The sequence below is a fragment of the Pseudopipra pipra genome, chromosome 5, assembly GCF_036250125.1.
Source record: "Pseudopipra pipra isolate bDixPip1 chromosome 5, bDixPip1.hap1, whole genome shotgun sequence".
NCBI lineage: Eukaryota > Metazoa > Chordata > Aves > Passeriformes > Pipridae > Pseudopipra > Pseudopipra pipra.
Genome location: NC_087553.1, coordinates 60613304 through 60641237, shown reverse-complemented (window position 1 = coordinate 60641237; position 27934 = coordinate 60613304). Strand labels below are relative to the sequence as shown.

At 36.5% G+C, this 27934-nt stretch overlaps 1 protein-coding gene across 10 annotated transcripts in view; it reads left to right on the top strand.

The window, feature by feature from the left end:
- KIF21A (kinesin family member 21A) overlaps nucleotides 1–27934 on the top strand; it is an 88045-nt gene that overhangs the window by 48671 nt on the left and 11440 nt on the right. The window contains exons 11-30 of one of the 10 annotated variants that reach the window (XM_064656276.1): nucleotides 69–272; nucleotides 3668–3706; nucleotides 5914–5998; nucleotides 6177–6294; nucleotides 7432–7620; nucleotides 8544–8743; nucleotides 9126–9233; nucleotides 9723–9791; nucleotides 9889–10100; nucleotides 10779–10932; nucleotides 11292–11489; nucleotides 11824–11925; nucleotides 13693–13858; nucleotides 14369–14389; nucleotides 18228–18288; nucleotides 18505–18559; nucleotides 19591–19808; nucleotides 23829–23939; nucleotides 24494–24622; nucleotides 26183–26221. In XM_064656276.1, the coding sequence (XP_064512346.1) occupies nucleotides 69–272; nucleotides 3668–3706; nucleotides 5914–5998; nucleotides 6177–6294; nucleotides 7432–7620; nucleotides 8544–8743; nucleotides 9126–9233; nucleotides 9723–9791; nucleotides 9889–10100; nucleotides 10779–10932; nucleotides 11292–11489; nucleotides 11824–11925; nucleotides 13693–13858; nucleotides 14369–14389; nucleotides 18228–18288; nucleotides 18505–18559; nucleotides 19591–19808; nucleotides 23829–23939; nucleotides 24494–24622; nucleotides 26183–26221 (2478 nt within the window). The remainder of the gene's footprint in view (nucleotides 1–68; nucleotides 273–3667; nucleotides 3707–5913; nucleotides 5999–6176; nucleotides 6295–7431; nucleotides 7621–8543; nucleotides 8744–9125; nucleotides 9234–9722; nucleotides 9792–9888; nucleotides 10101–10778; nucleotides 10933–11291; nucleotides 11490–11823; nucleotides 11926–13692; nucleotides 13859–14368; nucleotides 14390–18227; nucleotides 18289–18504; nucleotides 18560–19590; nucleotides 19809–23828; nucleotides 23940–24493; nucleotides 24623–26182; nucleotides 26222–27934) is intronic. The other 9 variants (XM_064656278.1, XM_064656277.1, XM_064656283.1 and 6 more) reach the window with 9 other exon arrangements.

Sequence of the window (27934 nt, the reverse complement as noted above, 5' to 3'; positions counted from 1 at the left end):
GAGTGTACATTTCATGTATAGGCAATACTTGTAATTCATGGTCTAAATTTTTTTTTTTTTTTATTAAGAGCAAAATTATTAGAAAGTGAAGCAGTGAATGAAAATCTTCGACGCAACTTGTCAAGAGCTTCATCAAGAGCCGCATATTTTGGTGGACCATCAGCATTTTCTGCTTCTATGCTTTCTTCAGAGAAAGAGACAATGGAAATTCTAGATATAGCCAAGAAAGATCTAGAAAAGCTGAAAAAAAAAGAAAGGAAAAAGAAAAAGAGGTGGTGTACAAATTATAATGCTATTTCTTTTCTCTTTATTAGTAAAGAGGTGTATTTTTTAACGATTGAGACTTAAATATTAATTTATTGTTATTATCTGGGTTTGGACTCTAAACTGCTCTTCCTTCAAACCCTTTTACGCATTGAAGTTATAAATGTTTTTCTTTTGCATCTTTTCTTCCAGTGAAGTATGCACTATTTGTAGAATTAATGTCTCTGTTATAATGAATTTTTATATATGATTATGCACAATGGTAGAAGCACAGGTGCTCTCCATAGATTTTGATATTTTAAAAATTTTTTTTAATGCATTTGAAATTCAACAGAAGTTTTAAAAAAAATTATAAACTTTTTTTCAACTCTGTCAAAATTGAAATCGCTTTCTGAAGAAAAGATATTCTGAATAGCTGGGAATTCTTTGGTGATTCTTGGAATGGCTTCTTTTGCTTTATCTTCTGCTTCTACGAATGTTTTTAATTTGAGGTTTCCTAATTCTCTGCAACATCATGCTTTGCTCTGTTTTGCTGTCCAACTTCTCATCTACTAAAATCCTCATAGACAATGACATAAATGCCTGTTCAGACAGCAGTTAATACAACAAGGCTTTGTTTGTGTACTCAGAGACTTTGATTTCATTAAAAATCTCACCCTTTTATCTGAATTTTCCCCATGCTTCTAATCTATTACTCTTTCTTATAATGGTCCTTCAGACTTCTACAAGTTCAGAGTAAAACTAAAATAGTATAAGCTGGAAATACAGTCCAAGTATAAAGTAGGTTCTAGATCTATAAATCCATTCACCACACAAATGTCTGATACTTGTAGAGAACACTCATTTTAATAACAATTTGATTCTTCATTTGCATATTATTTTTCAGGAAGCTCTTATACTTTTATGGGGATTTTGATGGATTTTGTCTCATGTTTGTAGGAACTTGAGGACAAGATGGAAGTATTAAATAAAATCAGCTGAATGTTCTGGCCTCTCTTAGGCCAAGCACTTCAATATGACCTGTAACTATAAATGCAGGAACAAAGAGTTTTGATTTTGTATGTTTTAACACATTTTAAAATCAAGCATGCATTTAACTACATGCTTAGATAGAGCCTCAGGTTTTAGGTTGGGGCCTGAATATTAGAAAGAAGACAGGATTGTGTCTGTATAAAGGTTACTAGATACATTGAGTAATATCTCTTATTGTAAGAGATTATGATTTAAAAAAAAATTTTTTTTTGAAGTTATACTGTACGTACAGTAGTAAGTAAAACAAATGGTTGTTCATCTTGTTTTCTTTTGTTTTTTTTTCTGAAAGACATTTCTACATCTAGTCAAACTTGCTCATACCAGGACAATCATCTTGTGATGGGGTAGCCAAGTAGTCTGATCCAGAAGTATTGACTACTTACCATAAACTATTTTTGCTATCAGTTTTCTATCCTAGCAGTATAGAATTAGAGAACCATAGAAAAATTTAAGTTTGAAGAGATCTCTTGGTGGTCCAGTCTCTGTCTTAAAGTCGGTCTTGCATTCTGTAGAATAGGATCATAATCTTCAAAGTGCTGGTGAGGTTTGAATCTATATACTGGCCTATCTGCAGACTGCTTTGCAATAAATAATTATAAATTTCTGAGGTGCATATGTTGAGAGAAAAATTCCTTAGATGCTAAGAAATATTAGAATTTGAGGCATTATATGTTGTCACGCTTGTTACTTGCTGAGTGCCTCTATCTAATTAGTGAAATACAGTGTCTGTGTTCAGGTTTTATAACTGTGAATTTTTATTCTATTGAAATTTCAGGAATCGGCATTGAGTTTGTTAATGTACTGCACAGACACAATTTACCCTGAAGTTTGGTAGGGATTCTTTGATCTACTTCTGTCTTCTACAGGCATTTAGTTGCTTTTACTGTACTATTTCTTTTTAGGGTTGCTGTTCCTTGGAAGTTGTCTAACTAGCATTTTTCTATTAAAATGGGATTGGTAAGCCTAGCTACTAGTTCTGCCCCATCTGCTGCCTTTTTTTGATCTTTTGTTTCCTGGTTATAGATCAGTACAGTAAAAGGTGCATAATTTTAAATACATGCAACTTATCTAAATTGTTGTGAGGTAGCCTGAAGATCTAAGAGCCAGTTTCTGAATGAGCAGCAGGCATGTACTGCTCTATATCTGTAGCCTTTAATAAGCATCTGTCATAAAGTTTAACAGAAACGGTTTACATGGCAGTAATATTTTGGCTACTGAAAAAATGGCATGCTTGACTGGAGTGTCCCACACTGTGACCTACTCACCAGAAGACCCAGAGCAAACCTTCCACATTCCTTTCAGTTGTTAGTCAGCCTTACATACTTGGTATCCATCTCTGACTGTTGTCTTTTGACTTCCCCAACCTTTATTAAGCTAAATGAGTGATAAAATTACATGGGGTTCAGAGTGTTAGCTCCAAGCTGATACTGAAGGAAGATGAGAGGCATTATTAGGTGGAAAGGAAGCAAAAGCTCTTGCTCAAAACTTTCTTGTAATGGGAACATGAGGAATTTCAGTAGTTGATGAATTTTAAGCCACCTCTATGCTTACATAAGTCATTCAGACATTTCTTTACTGATGCATCCACATTCGTTCAAGAGGAATAAGTACAGGGAGAAATACTAACATTTTGTCCATCTCATTGCTTCTGGTGCATGTTTTTTGTTAATTTATTAAAAAATAACAAGCAATGATTGGCATGTATTTTTTGAATCCCAGAAAAACAAACTGCAGTTTTCTACTTTGTATTTAAAAACAAACAACAAAACCCCAAACAAAAAAACATGAATGCAGTTTGAAGATTTTTTTATGAGTTATATTCAGAATATATTATTTAGAATATTAATACAAAATTTTTCTTATTTCTGCTTTATATTACAATATGTTATCAGCATATATAAAATCAGTGTATTTTTTTTTCCTTATATATTCCTGAGGATTTATAACTTCAGGTCAATGGCAGTATTTGCAATTTTCAGTATTTTAACTGCCAGTTTTAGGTGGCAAAAGAGGAGAATGCTTTTTCTAGAATTAGGAGATTTTTAAAATTCATGATTAGAAATAATTCTCAAAGTGAAATATATTGTCTAAAACTTCTTCCTTAGTGTAACTTGAATTTACAGTTGTTGACAGTGGCAGATTAGTTAATCTACAAATGCTTCTTCTTTGTTTTCTGTTTACTTTCCAACTGTGCAAGATATATTGCCTTTTTACTACTTGTTGTCTCTTGATGGTATCTTTTAAAATTTCATTTTAAACTCCACAAGCTCATATATATCATTTTTTTACCTTCTTATCACTTTTGCTTTTCACTGTCTGGTTTGTCCTTCATTGGCTTGGCCTTCCAATACTGTACCTCGTGCTTTTGAAGGCTACAGAAACTTGAGGAAAGCAGTCAAGAAGAAAGAAGGTTGGAATATTTCCCAGGTTTTTAATTACCTGTCATTTCAATTAACTGGTTGTCATACATGAAAAGGAGTTGGGTAGATTCATAGGTACTTCAGGAGTAGTTAATTTGGGTTTTCAAAATTCTTTCTTGTGTTTTGACTTTCAACAAGTGTTCTAACTGGAAGAAACCTCTGTTGTGGAATTGAGGTTGACTCTGGGATTGCAGCGTTGAGCAAGCTTTTGTGGGGAGGTGGTGCCTTTGGGAATTCCTGTAGAATTAAGTAGATTTTTTTTCTTGCACGGCCTGTATGGAATGAAAGACAAGAGGAAGGTGCAGTAGCGCATATGGTATGAAATGTCTAGCAGGCAGTATATGACAATAATAATAATTTTGGCATGTGAGATCAAGAATGTCTTGGACCTTCACAGCTCAGTTGTCTGCTTCTTTTGTTTCTGAAAGCATGTGACTGAAGCCTCGATCATTCCTTTCATTCAGTTTCAGCCAAAACAGTAGATAAAGTAGTAAATCATAGAAAGCAGTTAAATTGAGGACTCTAAAAAGAGAAATATACTGTGATTAAAAGTGAAAGTAAGGGAGTTTTATTTTTCTGCTGTCTTCTTTGATCCAAAATTCATGCAGACAATGTGAATCCACAGATGAGTATCACATTAAGCAATACAGTTCTGCCTGGGAGAGCTTCTGGCTCTACTTCCTTTTGTCTCTCCCCTTTCTTAGGCAGAACACATTCTCTGCAGTGATGAGCTCTGTGCTATCTGCAGGTGGAAGGGAAACTCTGAATTTGCCTCAATCTGCATGAGGATTGCAGCTAAGATCCATCATTACTTAGTCTTAATAACCAACATAAAACATAACATGTTCTTTGCTGAGGGAGATGAGAATCTATGGAAATGAGATTGTCTGGCTCAGTGTTCCCCATTTGGCATTTTTTTGTGTACAAATCTGGTTAGGCTTTTTAATTCCAGCATCCCCAGCTTTCTGGGGTCCAAGCAAAAATTTTCTGCCTTGTGCAGCTCATCACTGTAATAAGTGGGGCTGAAGGAACCAGTTAGCACTGAACAGGTTAAAAAAGTATTATAACAAAAAAATCATATGTGCGCAAAAGAACTATGTTACTCAACTGGCACTTCTGAAATTTGAGCTGTTTTAAGGGTGGTTTTAAAAGTGTCACTTGACAAATTGTAGTGGCTCAAATGTACTGAATATTTCTTCTCACTGCACTGAGTATTGGATTTGTCCAAGAGTTAGATCTCAAGTCTGAGCTCCTTTTGGTGTCAGTGGAGGAAGATGTGCATTTCTAGTTACAGTGCCTGATCAGTGACAGCATGTGACTTGCCAAAATTTTATGCAACTGAAGTTACTTGAGGTGGATTCCACATTATGCAATCCTAACCACATTTTCTCATTATTACCCCCTATGCATCTAGCCTTATTCTGTCATGATTTCCCATCCATTGGAGATTTGGGTTGTGCACATGTATCTCTAGAGTGACTGACATCTGGTCTGTGATAATTTGCAAAGTGACATTGGTTTTTTTGTTTTGTATTTGTATGTGATGTCTTATATGTGCACTTAAAAATGTTAAAACTTTCCATAATGGCTAATACACCAAACCTTTAAAATGAAACAAAAAAAAAACCCTGCTGTAAACCCTTTTTGTTGCATCAATGCCTATTTTGAGCATTCCCTTGATGGCCAAGTAGATAACTCTGATCAAAAGAGTAGTTAGTTTTAGAATGATAAATTAGGATATTATTTAAGGTTTATACGTACATTTTCAGACTGTTCTAAGCACAGTAGGCTCTGTTATAGCTTGAGAGGGTAGTAATACCCGTAATGTATGTTGTACTTGCACACAGTGTTCTTTCTTTGTTTTCTAAAAGCTACTCTGGGTACACTGCAACTTCCATGCAAAATGAGTGCTGCTGTAGTATATGGAGATGGGTATTACAATTGTCCCAGTTGTGCAGTATGCTGAACAATGTGCAAATCATTGCTATTACTTTGCAAGCCAAGATTAAGAGTAATTAGGCATTATTTTATTATCTGCAGAAGTTTGGAAGTTGTATTTTACCCATGCCCAGCACCTGTATCTTTTTCTAACTACACTTTTGTTTTCATCTTTATTTGGAATTAAAACATTGGTTGGGGGATGGGAAGCACATGTCATTTCAGTTTGTGAATATTTTGTGTCTGCCTCTTCTACTAGTGTTAAAGAGGATAACACAGATAATGAGCAGGAGAAGAGAGATGAAAAAGGCACTTCGGAGAGAGAGAATAATGAATTGGAGGCAGTAAGTATTTAGAAGTGTTTGGCTTATTTGTTTATTGTCTGCTTAAAGATTTACAAGATTATAGAAAGGAAATTTGGAATGGATCAGGTGAATAACTGTGGCTTCGCAGTGATAGTCACAAGGGATTGGGAGATGGAAAAAGCTTGGGTGTGCTTCAACATCTTTGTATGTTTTTTAGGAGGAAATTCAGGAAGTAAGTGATCACGAGGATGAAGAAGAGGAAGATGATGAGGATGAAGATGACATGGAAGTTGTTGAAAGTTCAGATGAATCAGATACTGACTCTGATGAAAAAGGTGATGTCAGTGAAATATTCTGTAGAATTTTACAAATAATATCTGTCATACCTCAGGTTTTAGTAGGCAAGATAGCCTGTTGTCAACCAACTGCCCATAATTCTCTGTGAATTTTATGTCCAGTGAATAATTTTTTTGGTTATGTGATAAAACACGTAATAGATAGCTGATGAAGTGTCTCTGTTACTGGCTTTAAAACTGACCAGAGGACATCAGGTGTTTGATAACATATTTCTTCCTTGGTTAAAATATCCAAAGTGTAAGGTTTAAGTACTGGATTATTTTTATGTCTCAGAACTAATCACCGAGGGGATAGCTCCTATCACCTAATTTGGAAATGGTAGAATTTTATTTGAAAGGCTAAATGTCCATCAGCCTTCCTCATTTTTGTGTAGCAAGAGTCAGAAACAGAATCATCAGCAATTCTCTCATGTGAATCAGGGCAAATGGGCAAACCAATGTTGGTTTCTTCTTGTCACACAAACCATTACTGGGAACCTGAAAAAGAATGATCCTTAACTGATATCTTTATTCTAGAGCACATAATCTTAAGATAAAAAGGGACCTAATTGGCTAAAGAAATTAATTCAACTTTTATGAATTTGTCATATTGGTTAGTCCTTTTTCCTTGCTTTTTCCTCCTGCTTTTCTCATTCCCTTCACCGTTTCACTTCCATGACTGAGATGGTTCCTGTCTTCTTAGAATCCTGGCCGTATCTTTCTAAGATCTAGAGAAGGGAAAGTCTCCCTTTGGAGTCTGCCAGAAGTCAGTTTTTCCTTTTATAACCTGCTGGGTTTATGAATGACAGTTATTCACCAGCCCCCAGGTATGGCTGAAATCTTGCAACTTTTTGTATGGGGAAGGACAGGTTGCTGGTATTGTGATTTAAACATAAGGGCAACTGTGATCCAGTGTGAGATATCTTTCCTTACCTGTTTCTCAGTTCTAGGATTGAGAGTGTATAAGAAAGAGACTTTAACAAGAATTGCAAATAAGAGTTTTGCTTGCTGCATTGTAATTTGTGTAGAATTCTTCGATGCACAATTTACATGGCAGCAAATGACTCTGAGATTGCAAGGAGTATCTATATTCATGTGATTCTTGCTGTTACCTTAACGGAAGTCTTTTTATTTCAGAAAATTATCAAGCTGACTTGGCAAATATCACCTGTGAAATAGCCATTAAGCAGAAACTGATAGATGAGCTAGAAAACAGCCAGCGAAGATTGCAGACACTGAAAAAACAGTATGAAGAGAAACTAATGATGCTACAACATAAAATTCGAGACACTCAGCTTGAAAGAGATCAGGTTCTTCAAAACCTTGGTAAGAAGCACAAAATAATTGATCTTGTGTAAGCTATTCAAGTTGAATTGTTTGCTACTTCCTTCGTTTTCTTTTTCAAATGTGATGAGAAATTGCAGAAAATAGAAATAGGTTTATATCCATAACGCCAGTGTATCATTCTTTACTTATTCTAGTTTCTACCAGAATTAGAGAAAAAATTTTTAGAAATATACTGCTACTGACAGGTATTTGATTTGGTTGAATAGGTATTTTTAGTTTTCTAGGAGCTCTCATTTTAATGTCATCCTTGAGATAGTTCCTGAATGAAAAGTGTTTTCCTGCTTTCAACTCCCCACTCTCTTTTTATATGCATAAAAATAAAAACAAGGAAGAGTGATCTTTCAGAGATGTTCTACTGCCCAAACCTTTTGAATATATAATAGTATTGAGATGAAAAACCATCTGTGACTCAGGAGTCCTAAGACACAAAAAACCTGAACTTTGGTAGAGTACTGAGGAAAGTATTTTGTTTTTCTTTTTTAAACCATACTATATGTGCTTTATAGTTATATACTTTATAAGCTTTTGCTGTTCCCTTACTCCTTCAACTTTCCCTTTTGATCAGTGTCAGAAAAGGAATACTTGGCTTGATGGCGTTTAGGACTGTAGTTATACCCTTGTACACATGCGTGAACAAGGATGTGTATTTGTGTCTTCAGGTGCTCAGATTTGTTGTCTAATGCAAAGAAATCAGAGGAAAGTGTTAATACTTGATCTCTTATCCCAGAATGCATACAAGGTGGAAAGTTCAATGCAATGCAGGAGGAAGGAACTAGAGACAAATTAGGTTTTTTTTAAGGTATTGCTGATAATGCTAAAGCAGAGGAAGCAGTCATCTGTTGTGGCTGGCAAAGTGAAGATATCCTGAACAAAAGCAGATTAAGAATTCCATTTTGTTCTAGGTTCTGTAGAGACCTATTCAGAAGAAAAGGCAAAAAAAATCAAGTCAGAATATGAAAAGAAACTCCAAGCCATGAATAAAGAACTGCAGAGGCTTCAAACAGCACAAAAGGAACATGCACGATTGCTTAAAAATCAGTCTCAATATGAAAAGCAACTCAAGAAACTGCAGCAGGAGGTGACAGAGATGAAGAAAACAAAGGTATATATTGGTAAATTGAAGTGTACAATGAGTGTTTACTGAAAATTGGGTTGAAATCTCCTGTGTACCCATCTCCCAGATAACTGTTAGCTGCTCGAAAGTCTGAAAATAGAAAAGTTATGAGGACTAGGCTATTCTTGGAGAGGGGTAGCTTTTAGGTTTAATGAACAGAAATTACGGTATCAAAAATGCAGAAACTTGCACAGCTTATTAGCTGTTATTCAGCACTGAGTGAAAAAGGCACATTAGATGGAGGAGGTAAATTGCTAAAAGTATGTAATATACTGGAAAATGACAATTTGAAGAAGAAACTCTGTATGAGTGGGAGCAGGAAGCAGCACTTCAGTGTGAACAGCTTTTCTAAGTGATGACCTCTTTACAGGTTCGCTTGATGAAACAAATGAAAGAAGAGCAGGAAAAAGCAAGAATGACTGAATCTAGAAGAAATAGAGAGATTGCACAGCTTAAGAAGGAGCAACGCAAACGAGAGGTGATTTGACAGATAAAGAACTTTTGTTTCGAATAAGCATCTGTCATTATGATGTGCGTCTGTTTGCAGGCACACGCCCTGTGTACACACACTGAGGCAGGCTTATACCTGTATATTTTCACCAGCCAAAATGCACAAAAGTTGCTCTGACTTCTATGATAACTCAGTTTCTAGCTTCAGGTGATAAGCCTTCTATTTTCTGTTGTGCTTATTGAATATGTATATCAATGTTATTTTATTAGTGAGTCTTCACAAAATTCTTCCTACCACCTTGCTTGCATGTAAGTATTCTTCTGATAGAGAATTGATACAGTGAAGCACTAACTTTCATTCTCACTAGAAAGAGCAAGAAGCAATTGTAACTTGACCGCTTCATGTCACAGCAATTTTGCAGATTTGCATTAGTGTGTAAATGTCTGTTTTTAATACAATACAATCCTTGTGGCAGATAATGGAAAAATATCATGTGCTGCTTGTATTTTTTCACAGCATCAACTCAAGCTTCTGGAAGCTCAGAAAAGAAATCAAGAAGTGATCTTACGTCGCAAAACTGAAGAGGTATTGTGGTAAAACAGCAATTAATCTTTGAAAACAGAATGATATTGTATTGCTGTAACTTGGAAAGAGTTAATCATGCCTTTGCACTCTGTTTCAGGTCACGGCCCTTCGTCGACAAGTAAGGCCTCTGTCTGATAAAGTGGCAGGGAAAGTAAGTCGAAAGCTGAGTCTGCCCGAGCATTCAATGCAGGAAGCAAGTTCCAGCTTAGCAGCTGAGCACGATGGCTCCAGAACAGCAGCACAGCAGAAGATGAGAATTCCTGTTGCTAGGGTTCAAGCATTATCTGTAACTGCAACAAATGGAACAGGGTAAGGATTCAAACTCTTTAGTACTCTCTTAGGAGAACTGAAAATTGCATGGATTTTCTGGCAGATAATGTTTAGATGATACATGTTGCAGCAATTGTTATTTGTCAAACTATTGTCATGTAGTGCTCATAAAATGGGCACTTTACCTTTATCAAAAGCAATGTTACTTTTCTGGGTTTAAGACAATGTAGAATAATATAAAATGGCATTAAAGGACAAGTCTCATAAACTGGATTTTGAAATTTTGAGGTTTTTTAATCTACTCTTCAAGAAAAATGCCCTTGGTGGTCCAATGCCAGCAGCATTCTTAAGTACAAAAAAAACTTGTTGGAAGATGCAGTTTAATGTATTAGGTTTATTTGTGCTCTTCCACTATGGTTTAAAGCAGATCTCCTTTTTAAGTAGGGAATAACTCCTAGGTGGCATTTGAATTCAATAGTGTATTATAAAAGATGCTGTGGTGTATGATACCTGTTTTTCAAGTGCAACATATTAAGGTGTAGTACAGTTCAGGGCTGGATGGAGGTAACTGTCTGGTGCAATGAAAAACTGCAAGAAATTCTCTCTGAAATTTTAAAGTTGTCTGTGAAAAATACTCTGACCTGATCATTTCCATATTCAAATTTATAACTGGACTACTTTAGACTTAGCTGTATGTTTCTCTTGAATTTATCACAGAAAGAAATATCAGCGGAAAGCAGTGACAAGCAGAGTTTACTCCTCAAAGGCAGCCAGGATGAAGTGGCAGTTACTTGAACGCAGAGTGACTGATATTATTATGCAGAGGATGACTATTTCCAATATGGAGGCAGATATGAACAGGTTACTTACGGTGGGTAATCTACTGTGCACTGTTGACTGTACCACTATATTAAATAGAGAGCAGTGCAAGCATGTCTGCTGTAAATGAATTGTTGTGGTGGCATTGGCAAAGTGGCATGGAATCCATTGCAGTCAGTGAAGACACTCTTGACTCCAGTAAGCATTTGAACCATGGGATTGCTGTGCCTAGTAAGAAATAAAAAGCACATTAATGTGATCATCTGCAAATACATTACTATATTCACCTATGTAACTTCTTCCCATAGAATTCATGATATGTGATAAAGAAAACAAAACAAAAAGGCACTTAAATACCCTAAGGTCTTACTAATTCCTTTTTATGTTATATTATGTCTTTTGGAAAAATAGCAACGTGAAGAACTTACAAAAAGAAGAGAAAAACTCTCAAAGAAAAGGGAGAAACTCATCAAAGATGGTGGCAATGAAGCAGATAGAAATGTCCAAAACATAAATGAAGAGATGGAATCAGTAACTGCGAATATAGACTACATTAATGACAGCATTTCTGACTGCCAAGCAAATATTATGCAAATGGAGGAAGCAAAAGTAAGTCAAGTATTAATGCAAAAATGGTAAAAGGGGGACAAGAAACACAACTGTGTTAGCCTTGAAAATGTTCTCACTTAAAAATTATTTTTGGTTTGTCTGTGTAATTACTGAACCAGGAAGTGAAAATTGGTGAAAACTTTCGTGTGAAGTTTGAAATAAGACTGTTTATACAATTGAATTTTCATATCTGAGTTCTAGTGTCAATAGTGTAATGCAAGTTAAGATTGCAAAGCATTTAAATGTCAAAAGCTGATGCTTTCTAGTCTGCTGGCATTAATATAATTCTTGGGACTTTTTCACAATCTGACTGTTTTTATCATTGCACCCACAGGAAGAAGGAGAGACCTTGGATGTAACAGCAGTGATTAATGCTTGTACTTTGACAGAAGCTCGATATTTGCTTGATCACTTCCTCACAATGGGTATCAATAAGGTAATGTGTTAAGGGAAGTACCCGTGTGCCAGGACTGTGGAATGTACCATGAGCAGAGTTGTGCCAACATAAAGACTGACCAATATGCATTAAATAAAGCAAAGCTGGTCAACACTACTGAGTCATGCTGGTTGTCAGTGTGAAGGCCCTTGAGATCTATCATCCCCTTCAATTTGTTGCCTGATTTTCAATCTGCAGTAGAGCCAACTTCACTGTACTCGTTATCACGTATTGTTCCTATAAGAGCACTAGCTTTTTGTAATCAAATAAATCACTTTCCGTGTTTTTAAACAAACTTCTAAAGAATGCTCAGGATCTCTTTTTAAAAGACTGGCTCAGCTGCTTTTGTAAAAATATGAAGCTTTAAAAACTTAAGTTATATATTGATGCATGGCATACTTTACTCAGACTCTTTTGAGTAGAGCAATAGGGACATTTTCTGAAAGCCTTGGGGAGTAATATTTTCAAAATGAGTGTTTGGCAGCTTATAGCCCTGTGCACACATGTATCATATTCTCTTGCTGCTGCTTTTGTTTCTGTCTGGAGAACAGTACTCAGTGTCATTGAATCAAATGAAATATTTCAAGGGTATTGAAATGATCTTTGATCAGTCCCACTGACCAATTCTCTGTTCTTTTTTTGCATTCTTGATTCATCACTATGCAGGTAATCACAAAAGTTTGTGACGAAAAAAGATAAAAAATCTGCCACAATCACATTGGCTTTGGGAAATTTCAGTCTTTTGATATTTTTTCAGCCCTTGGGTGGGTTTGAATGGCTCTTGCAACAGAGTTAATATGAGAAAAGTGCCTCTGACTTACTCTGTTAACGATTTTTGCTTATTATGATGGAAGGATCCATGATATGAAGGTTTCCATCATCTTTTTGATAAGTATAATGTAGAAATACTGAAGATTTATTTCTTTTTTGCAAAATTGGTTATGCCTGCTATCTATTGTTGTTTGTTTTCATATGCAAAATGTGTCTATTGATGTGCAGTTTTAGTTTAATCAGAATGTAATATGTAAGCTGATAGGGCTACACTTGTTTCTCAAGTGCTAGCACTCAGAGGCCTCTGTTGCCCTACAAATCTTTGAGAAGATGTGTTGTACCTTCATTTTTCTCTACTGTTTCTTTTGGAATTTGAAATTTAGAGATCTATTTGGAAACCATTCTCTGTAAATTTCTTTGGCTGTGTTTTCTACAGCTGAAAAATTCCCACTAATCCATGGGTCTAGGGAAGTTCCCTTAGAATGGATTGTGTCATAAGTTAGGCCATGAGATCTTTCATCAGAAGCTGAAAGTTCACCGAGTGATTGTATAGGAAAGATTACAGTTCTGGGTCCCACCCCATCCCACCTCCAACTCTCCTCTCATTCTTTATCATACAGTATCATGGTAATAATTTTTTTAAAGAAAGGACTTATTTGACAAAAGTGAAAATATGGATTTTTCAGATGCTTGCTACTCTTAAATAAATGCCAAGGCTCTGAATTGCCCTTGGGAGTCATGTCCAACTAGATGCATATTTGCAAGGCAGTCTGAGGAATACAAGTTAACTGAATGGTTAATGAGTCTCTTTAAAAGAAGAAAGAAAGAAAAAGACCTTTAGTTGATGCCTGATCTTTAGGATATTAAAAAAAGGCTGCAATATACACATTGTTTGTGCTTGCAGTTTTTAAAAAGTTTTGACAGTTCTCATTTTGTAAAAAAAGAGTTGTGACAAAACATTTGCCATCTTTCTTTCTTTCTTTCTCTCTCTCCTAGGGTCTCCAAGCAGCACAAAAAGAAGCTCAGATCAAAGTTCTTGAGGGACGCCTTAAGCAGACAGAAATTACTAGTGCTACTCAAAACCAACTGCTGTTTCATATGCTAAAAGAAAAAGCTGAGTTAAATCCTGAACTTGATGCTTTTCTGGGTCATGCTTTGCAAGGTAGTTTTGTCATCTTGTTTTTTTGAATAGTCAGCTGCATGTCATGTTTGCCTTTCATGCATGCTGTACTGGGCGTTCTAGACTATTTCCTCTCTGAATAGATGCTGTATTATAACACCAAATACTTCACAATTGATGAGCATGGATGACATTTTTAAGTATACCCTCTCAGCAATGAAATGTAGGAAATTAAGTTTTTTTTATTATTGAGATTTTTTAAAATTCAAATAATCTGCTTGTTATTTTTACAGAAGACAATGTATTTACAAAATGGAATTGTTTCAACATGTGAATGTGAAATTCTAAATATTCAATGCTATTCAATCATCATATGCTAGTGATTTTGAACATAGCATTTTATATCTGTTACGGCATCTATTCTACTTCTCATGAGATGATACTAAGAAAAGTTTAGAATACATTTGGGTACTTTTGTTTTATTTCTTTTTATAAATGGATATGTTTTGATTGGAATGTTGCTTTTTTTTCCTTGTTGCTGTATTTACACAGACCTAGATAGCATACCATTAGGTAAGTATGTTTAGCTTTCTGTGTACTGTACAGCTGCATGAGTTACTAATGCATTCACGTTCACTAACTGGTGCATCTTAGAATTTGTGAGTGTGTGTGAAGTTTGCATGAACTGTTTTGTAAATGTACTCATTATCATGAGCTTACAGAGCATTTCTTCCTTTCTGAAACCGTCCCTATCACTTGTGGTAGTAGCCCTCGTGGTAGTTAGATTTGCCACATAAGAAGTGAAGACAGTAAGCAGAACTGTATTTCAAATTTATAACTTGCTGCTTATGAACCTAAAGTATGTTCAGCCTACAAAAAGCTATTTCATGATATACTACTGCTGTAGTTGTGACAAATTCTGCTCATCTTTTTAGGTCGAAAAAAAAGGCAATTCTTAACGTGCAGGTCATTATTAACCTTTTGCAGATAGCTCATTCTGTAATGTAAATATTATACAGAATGCAGGATTATATCTCACTTTTTCAATTGGGATTAAGTTACTGACTTCACTGATTTTGAGATGTCTTTTGTTGTTGTTGCTTTAAAATTATTCCCAAAAGAATTATGCTTATTTTTCTCCCCTTGACAAAATTGGCTGTGTTTGAAACTTGAAAAAAATATTCCTGGTATCAGTCTCAATTCCTTTTGTATTGTCTTATGCTGCTTTTAATCACATTATGCTGTCCTGTGCTAGTTTGCATAGGCGTCTGAAACATTTCAAAAGCTCAAAACTACCTGAAAGTGTATAGCTTATCATCTAGAGATGGTGAGAACTTTGCTAGCTTCCTGTCAGGTGACACCAGAAGATCTGTGTCAGGGAATCTTGCTGCATGCAGCCAGTTATTTATTCAGGAACATCAGTGGTTTGTAATCTCATAGTGCATCTAGAATAGACCTTCAGTGTGTCTGCATGTTCACTCCTGTTGGAGCAATGTTTCTCCAGACAGCATTGTATTTTCTTTAGCTCTGGACAGTAGCTCTATTATCAAAGTTTGTGTAGAGTATATCTCATTAAAGAAACTTTTTAACACTTTGCAAGCATGAACTAAGACTTTTCAAATATCTAAGCCACTCAGGATTGTTCTAACACTATAGGAAGGAAACTTCACCATGGGTGTATCTTGGCTGAATGTGCCATACTAACCTTGGTCCAAGTTGAAATTCCAACTGTCGATAGTTCTGTAGATCATTAGTGACCCAACCTTTTGAGCTGCAGGGAGTTCATGCCATTGTAGTGAGGCTTTGACGCTGGGATTTCCAGCTGATTAGCTGGCACTCTGTTGCAGGGGCTTTCTGTTAACCTGACACAGTTTGCACAGGTAGAAGTGTGGGTGGCAGCAGATCCCGAGACCAATTTCACCAGGATGCCTGACTGACATCTCAGTGGTAGTATGCAGCCAGCCCCATCCCTAGAGAGGGGTTGCACTTCCAGGGGTTTTGTGAATCGCTCTTTTGATGCTTACTTTCAGATCTGATACCTTCAAAAGTTCTTAGCCATTTGAATACATTTGGCTTGAAAAAGTTTGAACATTCCTCAGTGTAGTTGTGCACTTTCACTCAAGTGTAAACTAAGAAAGAGTTTAGTCTGCAGGAAAGTACATCACAGACTCAGATTTTGACCTGAGTGGGTTTTCAGTGCACATCTACCTTGTTTGTGGTTGAACTAGCTGCCATTCGCTGTCCTATCGACTCTTGTGAGGAGTTAAAATGACCGTGAAATTGATTTTTGAGTGTTGCTGAAGTGACTCCTTCCTGAAGAGCTGTGGGAGCTGCTTTTCCTTCCCACCTATGACATATGGACATTCATGGATGTGACTCATAACCATCTGTGTGCAGATCTTAAGAGGGCTGGTCAAATGTCATTTCCTCTGGATGAACTGTGCTGATGTATGGCATTGTACTGGTAGTGTCCAGTTGCCACTGCATGAGGATGAAGACAAATCATCAGAAAAGTTCTCCACTGTTCTGCAATTACTGGTTTACTAGCAGTCATCCCTGCTGCTCCTTGCAAGCAGCACTGCCTTTACTAACTTTATTGCTCCTTTCATCTCTTCTCACTCAGGACTTCCTGCAGAATCTTGCTCTTACCTTGTGTTGATTCTGTGGACTGGTTTCTATCTTGGGGCTTTGGCAGTCTTCCTGTGCTGAATTGCAGACAAACTGAAGAAACACGTCAGGTCACATGAGTGTGAGCCTACAAATAAAATCCCATCTTTTGTGGTCATTCCACACTTTCTCCTTAGTTACCTGTAAAAAGAGATTGCAAGTTCTTTATGAGAAGGAGATGAAGTAACATCATTCTAACAAGAAACCTATATTTTTTTAAAGTGCCTTTATTTTATGGATGCTGCTTCTGTCTTCCTAGAAGGAGCAGTACTCTAGATCCCCTCTTCTGCAGAAGACTAATAATAATAATGATAATAATGTGTATTGAAAATGTTTAATCTGGGCTCAAATCCAGGATGGAACAAAAAAAAAAAGAAAATCCAGAGTGCTATTCCTGTGACCCTGCTTTCTTTATAATATTGTTGTATTTCTGATAATTAAGGTTACATTACTAAGATTAATACAGCAGTTGAGTACCTCTGAAGTGCATTGTTGGTGTTGGGTCTAGATTGATATATGGTTTTGACTTTTTCAGAAAACATGTTTAGATGCAGCATACACAAACAGGCAGTATTTTCCTTCTCTTTTCTTCATTCCTTCTCAGAAGTCAGCTGAAAAAAGTATCTTCCCTCCCTTTCTCCACAGCATGAACTTGCACTTAAAACATATACATGGACAAACATGTTTTAATATGGGTTACACATATATTGGTTCTATGCATTGTAAATGGTATCTGCTTTCTGGCAGAAATGAAGTAAAGAGACTTAAGGTGTCTCTAATAGTAAAGAGGAGATGTAATGGAAGGTTATTTAATCCTTCAGATTTCTGGAGTATGTTCAAAAATAAGGGACATCGTAACACACTTCTGCAAGCAATGTCCTTAAACTGTGCTTAAAATGTATTATTAGAATAATATGCAAGTTAAGGGATTCGCTTTCCCAGCAGTCCGGCATTGATTGTACATGTGCCCTTGACTCATCGTCTCAGCCTAATGTTTTGCACTGTTTGCATGCAGACATGGCAATCATATGTTTGACAGCGTTAGTGTATGACATGCATGCTGGTTTTGTCTTTTGTGACAGGTGTGCATACCCATTTTTACTTCAGGAATATTTCTACTGAACAGCTTCCATTTACATTTAATCTCTTTTAAGGAAGCAGTTCTATAGTAGTAAGTGGTAACATCATCCTCTTTTGAAACATAAATGCTTATATACTAATAAAATGTTTGCTTCTTGTCAGCTCAAATGGTGGCACTCTGTATAAGCTCAGGCTGAGCCTCAGCTCATTAGCTAGTTACAAATACAATTTTCTTTTTTATTATAACCAGGCTGATTCTGTCTTGCAGCAAGAAGATTTAAAAAAAAAAAAAGGAGAAACAGACATCCTTACTGTCCACTGATTTACCTCTCATCTCTTCCATGTTTTGTAGTTCGTTTTATTTGCTTTATCTGCTTTCTTACAGATTTTCTTCTAGAATTTCTGTTTTTCTATCATCTCTGTTGTCTGCTACAATAGATAGAGGACCACATTTGGCACAGTGTGCCTAGATGTATGATTTATTGAGATTGTGTGAAAAAAATTAGTTTAGATGCCAGGAAAATTCAATGGGGACTGAATAGAAAATAGTCAAGATATTTTGAAAATCCCTGTCTCTTGTACTCCATTCATCTATATTCAGCATAGTCTGAGACCTCCTGACATAGGTGGACACATTAACGTTATTATTTTGGAAATTTTCCAGAAAATTTGGAAGATAGTACTGATGAGGATGCCCCATTGCATAGTCCTGGGACAGAAGGAAGGTGAGAAAATCTTTGTTATCAGGTAACTGGATCTTATTCTAGAAAAATTACTGTAATTTCTTCTTTTGTAATGCATTGTGCATCTGTTAGAAAATACCTCTGACATTTTTTCATTACACTTTGCCCACAATTTCAGTAGAAAGAAAGAAGAATAAGAATACACATTCTGCAAAAATATGGCTCCTTTCTAAATGTGATGCAATTTTTTTCTTTTAGTTCATTATCTTCAGATCTTTTGAAGCTTTGTGGTGAAGTCAAACCCAAAAGCAAGGTAGGATGTACAATGATGATAATAATTCATCTAAATGACTTCTAAGTGATTCTATGATTCTATAATAATTCATAATTACCTTCTGGACAATGTTCCTTAATGTCTTTAGGGCAAAGCAAGAGCGAAGAGATGCAAAAGGTGAACTGATGTATTCTTCATTTGATTTGTGTGCAATATGATTTTGTGTGACACTCCTCTCTGAGAAGCAATGTTAAGAATAACTTTTTCAATATTTTTGGGCTAAATTTTTAGAATTTCAGAAAAAGATGTAGTCTTCCAGTTATGTGCACTCCAAACTGGTTGTAGTTTGGCAGGTTAGTATTACTTAGGCCACAGTTCAATGTCAATTGCAGTGGGAACTGTGAACATGCTTATTGTTTGCAATTTGCTTGTTTATGAAACAAATAAAAGTTTGACCTCCAGACTCTTAATTACAGTTGACATTAGAGGAATATCTCTAGGCTGTCTGCAGTTTAATATTAATGGTAGTGGGAACTGGAAATGTGCACTGATTGCAGTTTTGCTTCTGTGCTCACAGGAGCATAAGCCAAGTTTGCAAAGTAAATAGAAGCTTAACCTCCACTTTTCTAACTGCAGTTGGCTTTGGAGGAAAATATCTATGTTGGCTGTTGCATTATTGGTAGCATTCATTGGTGTGAAGCTATTTGGGCAGTTAAACTGAGTGAGTTTTGTCTGAAAATATCACAAAATAAACATGTCATTTTTGTAATGGCTCTGTTCAGACTGGATCTTTGTCTTCCCCACTGGCCTTTCTTTCCCCGAGGAGTAGATATTAATTTCACGGTATAATCACACCTAACATGTACAGTCAAATCAGTGTTTTATGCCATTGAATTTGACTTGCCTACTCTGAAATCATTGCCCAAGAGTAGAGGTGAGCTTCTAAATTTAGTTTCCAAAGGCAGTTGCCAAGTGATTGAGGGGGATGCTAATTGCTAGCTAATGATAAGCTTAAATGCAGCACTCCTGACACATGTTTAAGTGGCAGTTTGGTTTTTATTTTTCTCCAGGCCCGCCGGAGGACCACTACCCAGATGGAATTGCTGTATGCAGCCAACAGTGATTTAGTCTCTGACAGTAGTGCTGCAGACTCTCCTTCGGCTGGCTCTCTTGCATCAGTTGCAGAAACCCAAGAAAGCGGGATGACTGCTGACACAAATGATACTTCTGCTAGGGACAGAGAGTTTATACCCCCACCATCTGGCTTACCTTCTAAGATAGGCAGCATGTAAGTTTGGCCATGCTGTACTAATTATCCTTTGCTTTTAAAAAATGCATGTTGCCAATTTCTTGTAATCTGTTATTTTAACTTTATAAGTGAGGTTGATATACTTGAAGCCTACTAAATAATACTGACTAAGCTGCTTCTTTTCTACCATCACCACTCTAGAAGGTATAAATACAGTGTTGTAAGTACTGTGGTTGTTACTGAAGATGTAAGTTTTTTGTTAAGTTGCTTTGTAAAATTACTGTAACCTTGTTCTACATAGGGGGAAAAACCCATCTAATACCTTGAATACTTTGCTGTATTAGTGCTATGGGAAATGCACATTCTAGAGAGGTAGTGATAATCTGCTTAAAACAGCAGAGAGATTAAAAAAAACCAAAACCCCACACCCCAAACTCCAACCCAAACACTTATATAACATAGTATTTCTATATGGTCCTAACTATTAGGAAAAACCTTTCTGTGAATTGTCTTGTATGGACTATGCTTAAAATGAAGAAGTCCATGCAGCAATAGTGTATGCAAGTGAAAAGTTGAAAGAAACATGGTAATGTTATGAATCCTCAAAAATCCTTTCTGTTTGCAGGTTGCACTTACCTGCAGTACAATCTTTCTAATTGCAAGTATCACTTGATTCATAATAGAACTAAAAATATTATTTTTGTCTTTTTACTTTGGGGCCAGCAGGTGTCTCTCACATGCACTCTTTTTTTCTCACTTGCTGTTCTTTTTATATCTACAAATATCACTGCTGATTATTAGCTATTCACTGCTAGAGACCTTTTCTTGGCTTTTTAAGGTACTAGCTCCTATATTGCACAAACTCATATAGATTGAATGTGCTTGCCACATTCAGTGATATGGAAATCTGTGTCCCATAGCTATCTTCATGTTACAGGTTCTGAAATTAGGCATCTTTCAATATTCATCTGTCCTATTTGCATATTTTTACAGCAATCTCCATCTAATGTACACTTGCAATTTGTATTATTTTTACTATGTATTTCTGGCATGTGCTTGAGGTGGCAATCATGAACAGTAAAACACTGCTGACAGCAATTATTAACCCTTGCTGATGGCTTCAGTGCACTTTACATCTAGAATGTGCTTGGGAAGAATGCTCTTGAGGGTGAAGTTAGGTGGAAAAAACCCACTTGTTTCAGCAGTTAGTGTGAGATGCGTAAAGACTTTTGAAGCTTCAACATCTGTAACGTCAAGTGTTATGACCTGGCATCCCAAACTCAGGTAATACAAACTTTTGCCTCACTCCATTTTCTAGAATGTATCCATGTATGAGAATGAGCCAGCAATGAGGCAAAACAGGATTTTCCCAAAACCGTGTTCTGCAAGCATTTGAGAGTTAGATGCTGTCAATAAATCAATTCAATCAGCAGTAGGCCTCACCTTTATTCATTTTTTATTGATCATGTTTTAGTATATAAGTGCTCCAAAATTCCCACAATCAGTCTGCAGTGACTTTGTCACTGCAATGTAGATGGTTTTTCAAAAATATAAGTCCGTGTACTTTATACAGTATTGCTGGTTTTGCTTGGTCACTGCTCATAGTTGAAGAAAGCTTGTCTTTGTGAGCCATCTGGCCTTCCCCTATGGACCTGTGGTGCCATCATCTCTCTTGTAATAAAATATATTACAATATATTGTCCAAACACTTCTTGAACTCTGTCAGGCTTGGTGCTGTGAGGACTTCCCTGGGGAGCCTGTTCCAGTGCCCAACCACCCTCTGGGTAAAGAGCCTCTTTCTAATATCCAACCTAAACCTCCCCTGACACAACTTCCGGCCGTTCCCTTGGGTCCTGTTCCCTTGGGTTACCACAGAGAAGAGATCATGAGGAAGCTGTAACTGCAATGAGGTCTCAGTCTCCTCTAGGCTGAACAGATCAAGTGACCTCAGCTGCTCTTCATGCAGCTTCTCCTCAAGGACCTTCACCATCTTCATTGCCCTCCTTTGGACACTTTCTAGTAGCTTAATATTTTTCTTATATTGAGGTCCCCAAAACTGCACACAATATTCAAGGTGAGGCTGCACCAGTGCAGAGCAGAGCACCTGTTCTTTACAACTATGCTTAGGAATTCCATTCCAGCAAGACAGCTGAATAATTTTTATTTTTATAATTTTTAATGATAATGGTTATAATTTTTTAGAAAATATTTATATTTTACAAAATATTTATATTTTATAATAATTTTTATAATACCTGCCTATCCAGGCTTTCAAAAAGAATTCATAAAATGATCATGCTCTTTATACCCTCTTCTGAGGATGTTCCACTGTGGAGTCAAAGATGGAAGACTCAAGGGGCAGGTAGTGAGCAAGTGAAAGCTGGTTGCATGTTAGAATATGCAGGATTCCAGTGTGAGGAAGAGGAACTTGGGTTCCAGTTTCTGGTTTGATTTATTTAATCTTGTAGCTGCACAGTGGACACATAGGCAACCCTGGCAGTAGACACTATAACCCTTGTCATCCTTGTTGAAAGACCTAGGATCATCCTGATTCATAGGATTTGCCTTGTTACCTCAGGATTTTTGCATTCCCAAATGCATTCTGGTCCAGCATAAAGAGAGGAAGGGAGTGTGTCCTGTTCCACCTTTTTTAATGTCCTTTGCAGAGTATGCTTAGAGGTAAGGGAGCCCTAAACAGAAATGGATACTCCAGCTGTGAGAAGAGTTAAACCCACCTTCTCCCCTTTTTAGTAACTTAACTGCTAGGCTTTTGTGCAAAACCAGACAGGTTATCACTTATCCTCCTTTTTCTGTCACTTGAAGACCCCTGGGAAGCTCTAGGGTTGGCATGCAGTTCTTGGCACTAGGTCCTGCAGGTCCTTCACATTCCAGTTAGGGTTTGTGATCACTGGAGACAGTTTCATCTACTTAAGTAGCTGTTCTTTGTTGTGCTTTCCTTGTTAAAGAATGTTATTCTGTATTTCAGTCCCCAGGTGGATTTTATATAGCACAGATTTCCTCTCAAGGGAAACTGATACAGCTTTTCTCATGCAGAGAAGTTGCAGCTGTACATATCCAGAACCCATAGAGCTCTGAGACAGGATGGTAGTAACTATGTCAGGCATGTGACCTGCCAGCTGAACTTTATCTGCTTAATGAAGTTCTGTGAAACAAAAGCACTTCCAGAATCTGCTTTCTTTCTTTTAGTGAGTGTTTCTGGTCCTCATATTCATAGAAAAAACTCTAAACCCAGAAAACTAGGATAAACCAAGGCAAATACTGCTTTTTTGATTGTTCAGCTAGTGAGAAATAGGAGTTCAGAAGAATGGAAACCATTCAGATGTCTTTTCTTTTTTTTTTTTGTCTTACTGTGGTGAAATGATGACATTTGAGTGTCAGCTTTAATATTGCCCTCCTGATATTTTTCTTAATTTTAATGGGGAATAAAAGGTTGGGAGAAAGACCACAGAGACTGTGAACTGGAATTATTTCAGAGTAAGAACTAGAGAGTCAAAGGAGGAATGGAAAGCAAGGGAGAAGGAAAATGGGGGACAAAGAAAAGCAGCGTTATTATAGTCAGGTTGCCAATGGGAAGTACATTTTCTTCATAATTTTGAATCTTATATTGAAACACATGTTAATGGAAAGTTTCATTCATGTATAAGAATCAATCTGATTTCTCTGTTCTTCCTGTCTGTAAATGGTCTATTGTAGACGAAAATGTGGAATCTGAAATTTAGAATTTCCATGACCATAATTTGAGATGCATATTTCACTGTATTTCTTTTAGTCCTTCTCTTTTATTATTGAATTAGTAAATCTCCTTTGCATATTCAGTATCTGACTCTATATGTTGATCAACTGTGAAAGTTAATAAACTTGGTATATTTTTATATTGAAGTGTGAGAACAAGTTTATAATCCTTAAATTCAAGAAAGGCAATAATAGATTAAGCATGGTCAAAAATTTGGAATCTTACTGGGAGAATGACAGGTAATGTAAGAAAAGCAAGTTTTGTGAAAGGACCTCAAAGTAAGATAACAATTGCTCTTGCTTTAGTTCCAGACAGACATCTCTACCAGAGAAGAAAATACCTGAGCCTTCACCTTTAGCAAAGAGAAAAGCCTATGAGAAAACAATGGAAAAGCCAAAGACAAAAGAACAAAAACTGTAAGATTCTTTCAAATTTATTTACTCTGATGTATTTTAAACCTTCCTTGAATTTTCTTGAAAAATAATCTGTATTTTTCTATTTCTTTAAATCTAGGACAGGTTTTATTGTTGGCAGTGTTGGCACTCATTGCTCACCTTGTGTGTGGTGTGGTTGTTTGTTTTATTCCCAGATTGCTTTTCTGTACAAAATAACTCAGGAGCAGAGCCCTGAGAAAATGTCCTTTGGAGCATTTGCAAATGATTTATTTTTTTTTTTTTAATTGAAGTCATCAATTTTTCTAAGACTCTGCAGCTTTATAAGAATTTCTTCATTTTACATATTGTATGTTTTCTGCCTGGAGCTTTCACTTTTAGCACTTAAACTTTGAACATTGTGCCACCTTGCACTCTGCAGTCTTAAGCTTATTGCCTTCTCTGGGAAATATCTGTAGCTAGTATTATAATTTTATTTATTTGCTTAAGAAAAGAGCATCTAACGTTTGAGGCATGTTGCATTTAACTTCTCTAACCATTCATAACCTCTTAAAGAAGATGTTCTTTTTTTTTTGTAGCTCAGATTCTGGAGCCCCAGAGGCTAGTCTGTCACCTCCTACTTCCCCACCAAGCCGGCCCCGTAATGAAATGAATGTTTTTAGTCGTCTTACTGTTTCTCAGGGAAACACATCAGTTCAGCAGGATAAGTAAGTCACAAAGGGAAGCCTCAGCCCCCAACCAGGGAAATGCAAAGTGTGCTCAAGTTATCAGTGTAGTGTCTGGTAGAAATTTTGCCCTTCTGCAAGACAGGAGGAGATATTTCTCATGTTTTTGAGTAGTTTTCAAAGAAAATATTTTAAACTGCTATGGAATCACTGTAAAAATTCAAGAAAAGAAATTTCCTGCTGAACCTTGTTTCCTGTTTTCTAGGCCATGTCTGGTATTTATAGTTTTAAACCCAAAATAGAAAAGAATGGTAGAATTCTTAGATGCATGTGTATTTGTGTGTGTTTACATTTGAAAGTAGGTTTTAGGTGATAATTTAGAAAATAGTGCTTTTGACAGTTATTCGGTTACTCCAGCGTTGCTTAGAGTGCTGTCCCTGTCCTAACAGCACCCTGGAGGATGGGATGTTGAAATGCCTAGAACACAGTTGTTTAGAGATTATACAAATTATCAAACAGACTGACTTTAGGAGGTGATCTGCAGGAGTAGATGATATTCATATCTGGTTTAGAAGAAGTAGAACTCATTTTCCTCATATTAGGCATCTGTTAGGAGCCCTACTCCAAATGGCAGTGGACTTTACTTGACTAGAATCTTTATTGCAGGTTTCATTACTGGTACAAGTGTCATGCAGTGCTTATGAACTACAACTCAAATTTGAAAGAAACCTTTAGTTCTAACTGTAGCAAAATAAGAAATTGCTCTTGTCTGTTTACACTGTTGGGTTTTTTTATAAAACTTGGGTTTTTTCAGTGGTCTATAGCCACCACATACCAAGCAGTGGCTTGCAAGACTTTCAGTAACTGTGCTTGTAATTTCTTTATCTTAGCTATGTTGCCTTTATCTTATTGCTAACTTCCACCTAACCCTTTTTGTTTTCTCTGAACTGACCTTGAAGTTAAATTGAAACTGCTGAATCTGTTTGATTTGAGTTGAAAATGAAGGACATCTTAGGACATACTGCAAATGTTCATATCTTGGGGAATTGTCTTGTATGTTTTCTTGGTTTTTTATTCTTAAACGTTTTTAAAAATGAGGATTTTGAACTTAGGATTGTTCGCAAATTGCTGTTTTTATTTGAGTGGGCTATCATATTTAGTATTTATATCTCTATGACTAACATTTTACACATTTCTTCTACACTTAACAGGCATTGATGTTCTGAATTTTTTTTCCTTTTGGTAATTTCAACAAGCACTATCTTACAGAGGTTAAATTATGCGTCCGTCTTCTCCTTTTACTTTTTTGCCTTTACTTCTGTAAGAAAATATTGGGGAAATAGGAAATGGCTCAGCTGGTGTTACTCAGCTTCTGGAGCTGAAACAGTCTACCAGTGTACCTTACTGCTGAGAGTGATATTTTAAGATAATTATTCTGTCCCCCTACCCTGCTATATACCCTGAGCAATGCTGCATACTGTATGTGGATTTGCATTGCTTTTCTGAGTTGGCCATGCTGTTGTTTGTTCTTCTCATATGGAGGCGTTACTTTGCTGATACCTATATTCTTTCTCCTCACAATTCCACCACTGTTGATTGTAGGTCTGATGAAAGTGATTCCTCTCTGTCGGAGGTACACAGGTACTCTCTTTCTCTTTTCTGTTTTCTTGGCATCCCTCACTGAAGTTATTACAGTTCTTAAGAAATTTCATTTTGCTGCATGATTTTTCCTGTTACTTGTGCATTGTTTCTCTTTGCTTTTGCCAGGACATTAAGAATCTGAGATTTTGGTCAAGCATGTCTCCCTCTCTCCTTTTTAGGGTGGTGTTGTTTTTTTTTTTAATCACTGTTGAGCATGTCAGGTTTTTTAATTTTAAGAGAAGTATCATGTAAACGTTTCCTTAGACATATTCTTTCTCTCTTCATTTTCCTCTAAAAAGAGAAGCTGACATTTTCTTATGTTTTATCTGCTTCTCTCTTTCTTTTTGTTTTTCTTTTTCCATTGTGTGCTTTGATCACTAAAAATTAAATCCCAGTGGAAATAAAAACGAGTAGGTTTTTTTATTATGCATTTCTGACAGAATGCACAGTGGCTTAAGAGATAAAAGGAACATCCCCACTCATGTTCTTGTGGCTTAGGTACTCAGTGAAAAATTAGTTTATCAAGAGGAGGGCAGTCAGAGGACTGCTAATAATGTGGCTTTGTCTGGTCATTGTAGCAGTTGTAGCTTTTTTTTGTCTTTAGATTTTAGAACACTGCACACAGGTAGATAAATAGCTCCAGGACACTTATTTTACATGGCTTGTCACAGAAGTGACTGAGTGAGAACAGCAATAACAGTAACTCAGTTTAGATGATCCACTAGGGAATACTATAGAGAAAACCATGTTAGTTTTGTGTGGTGCTAGAAAACAGAAGCATAGAGACCTAAATTATTAAATAGGAAATTTTTCCTGTTTTCTTGAAAACATAAAAAGGTGCATATTGAAGGGTGAATGAATGCCTTTCCAAAATGAGGAGGTTAATGTCTCACAATTTAAGGCACTATTAATATTAGCAAAATCTATGGAAGGAGCAGTAAAAATGTATAAAATAATAATTTCTAAGACCGTACTAGATAAACTAGTGAGTTGTCACAAAGTTAGCTTTTATCATGAAGGATTTTTTCCTTTCTGTAGGAAACTTCTAGGCAATATTGTGGAATTCTTACGTTTTCCTAAAGCACCTGACACTTCTTTTTGGTGAGATAGGGCTATGTTCCCTTAGTTCCCTTTCCTCACAGTTATGTGTGTAATCCCAGAAGAGCATGACAGAGTCTTAACTGCAAGCTGGCCAGGTCGCAGCATTATGTTGCATGTTTTGGGCATCTCCTTGAGGCTTTTCTACACTTCACAGAAATTAATGGGATCCCTGTGTGTGTGCAGTTGTATGCATGGGATTTTAGACTGCTAATAATTTTGTTTGGTGATGAACTGTGAGGGTGTCTTTTCAGGCTGAGTTACTCTTTTGGCATCACCATAGAACTAGTTACAAATCCCCAGGAAGATTGCTCTGGGGTGTCAGCACTCCAACATTTCTTTTTGGCCATTTGAGCATGAGTGTGTTGTCATGTATGGGGTGCAGTGGGAACCTTCCTCAGATACAGAAGTTTACGGCAGTTCTCCAGGTCTGCACATAGAAGGCAGGTTATGTGAAATGCATGCTGAGCTTGGATTTGACAGTGTACATTACATTTGCTCCATTTTTCAGATGTGCTGTCTAGACTTAGATGTCTTATGGCTGATCTTAGGCATCCTAAAGCTTTAAGCATCTTCTTATTTTCAGCATTATGCGGAATTTCCCATGTGCCTAAC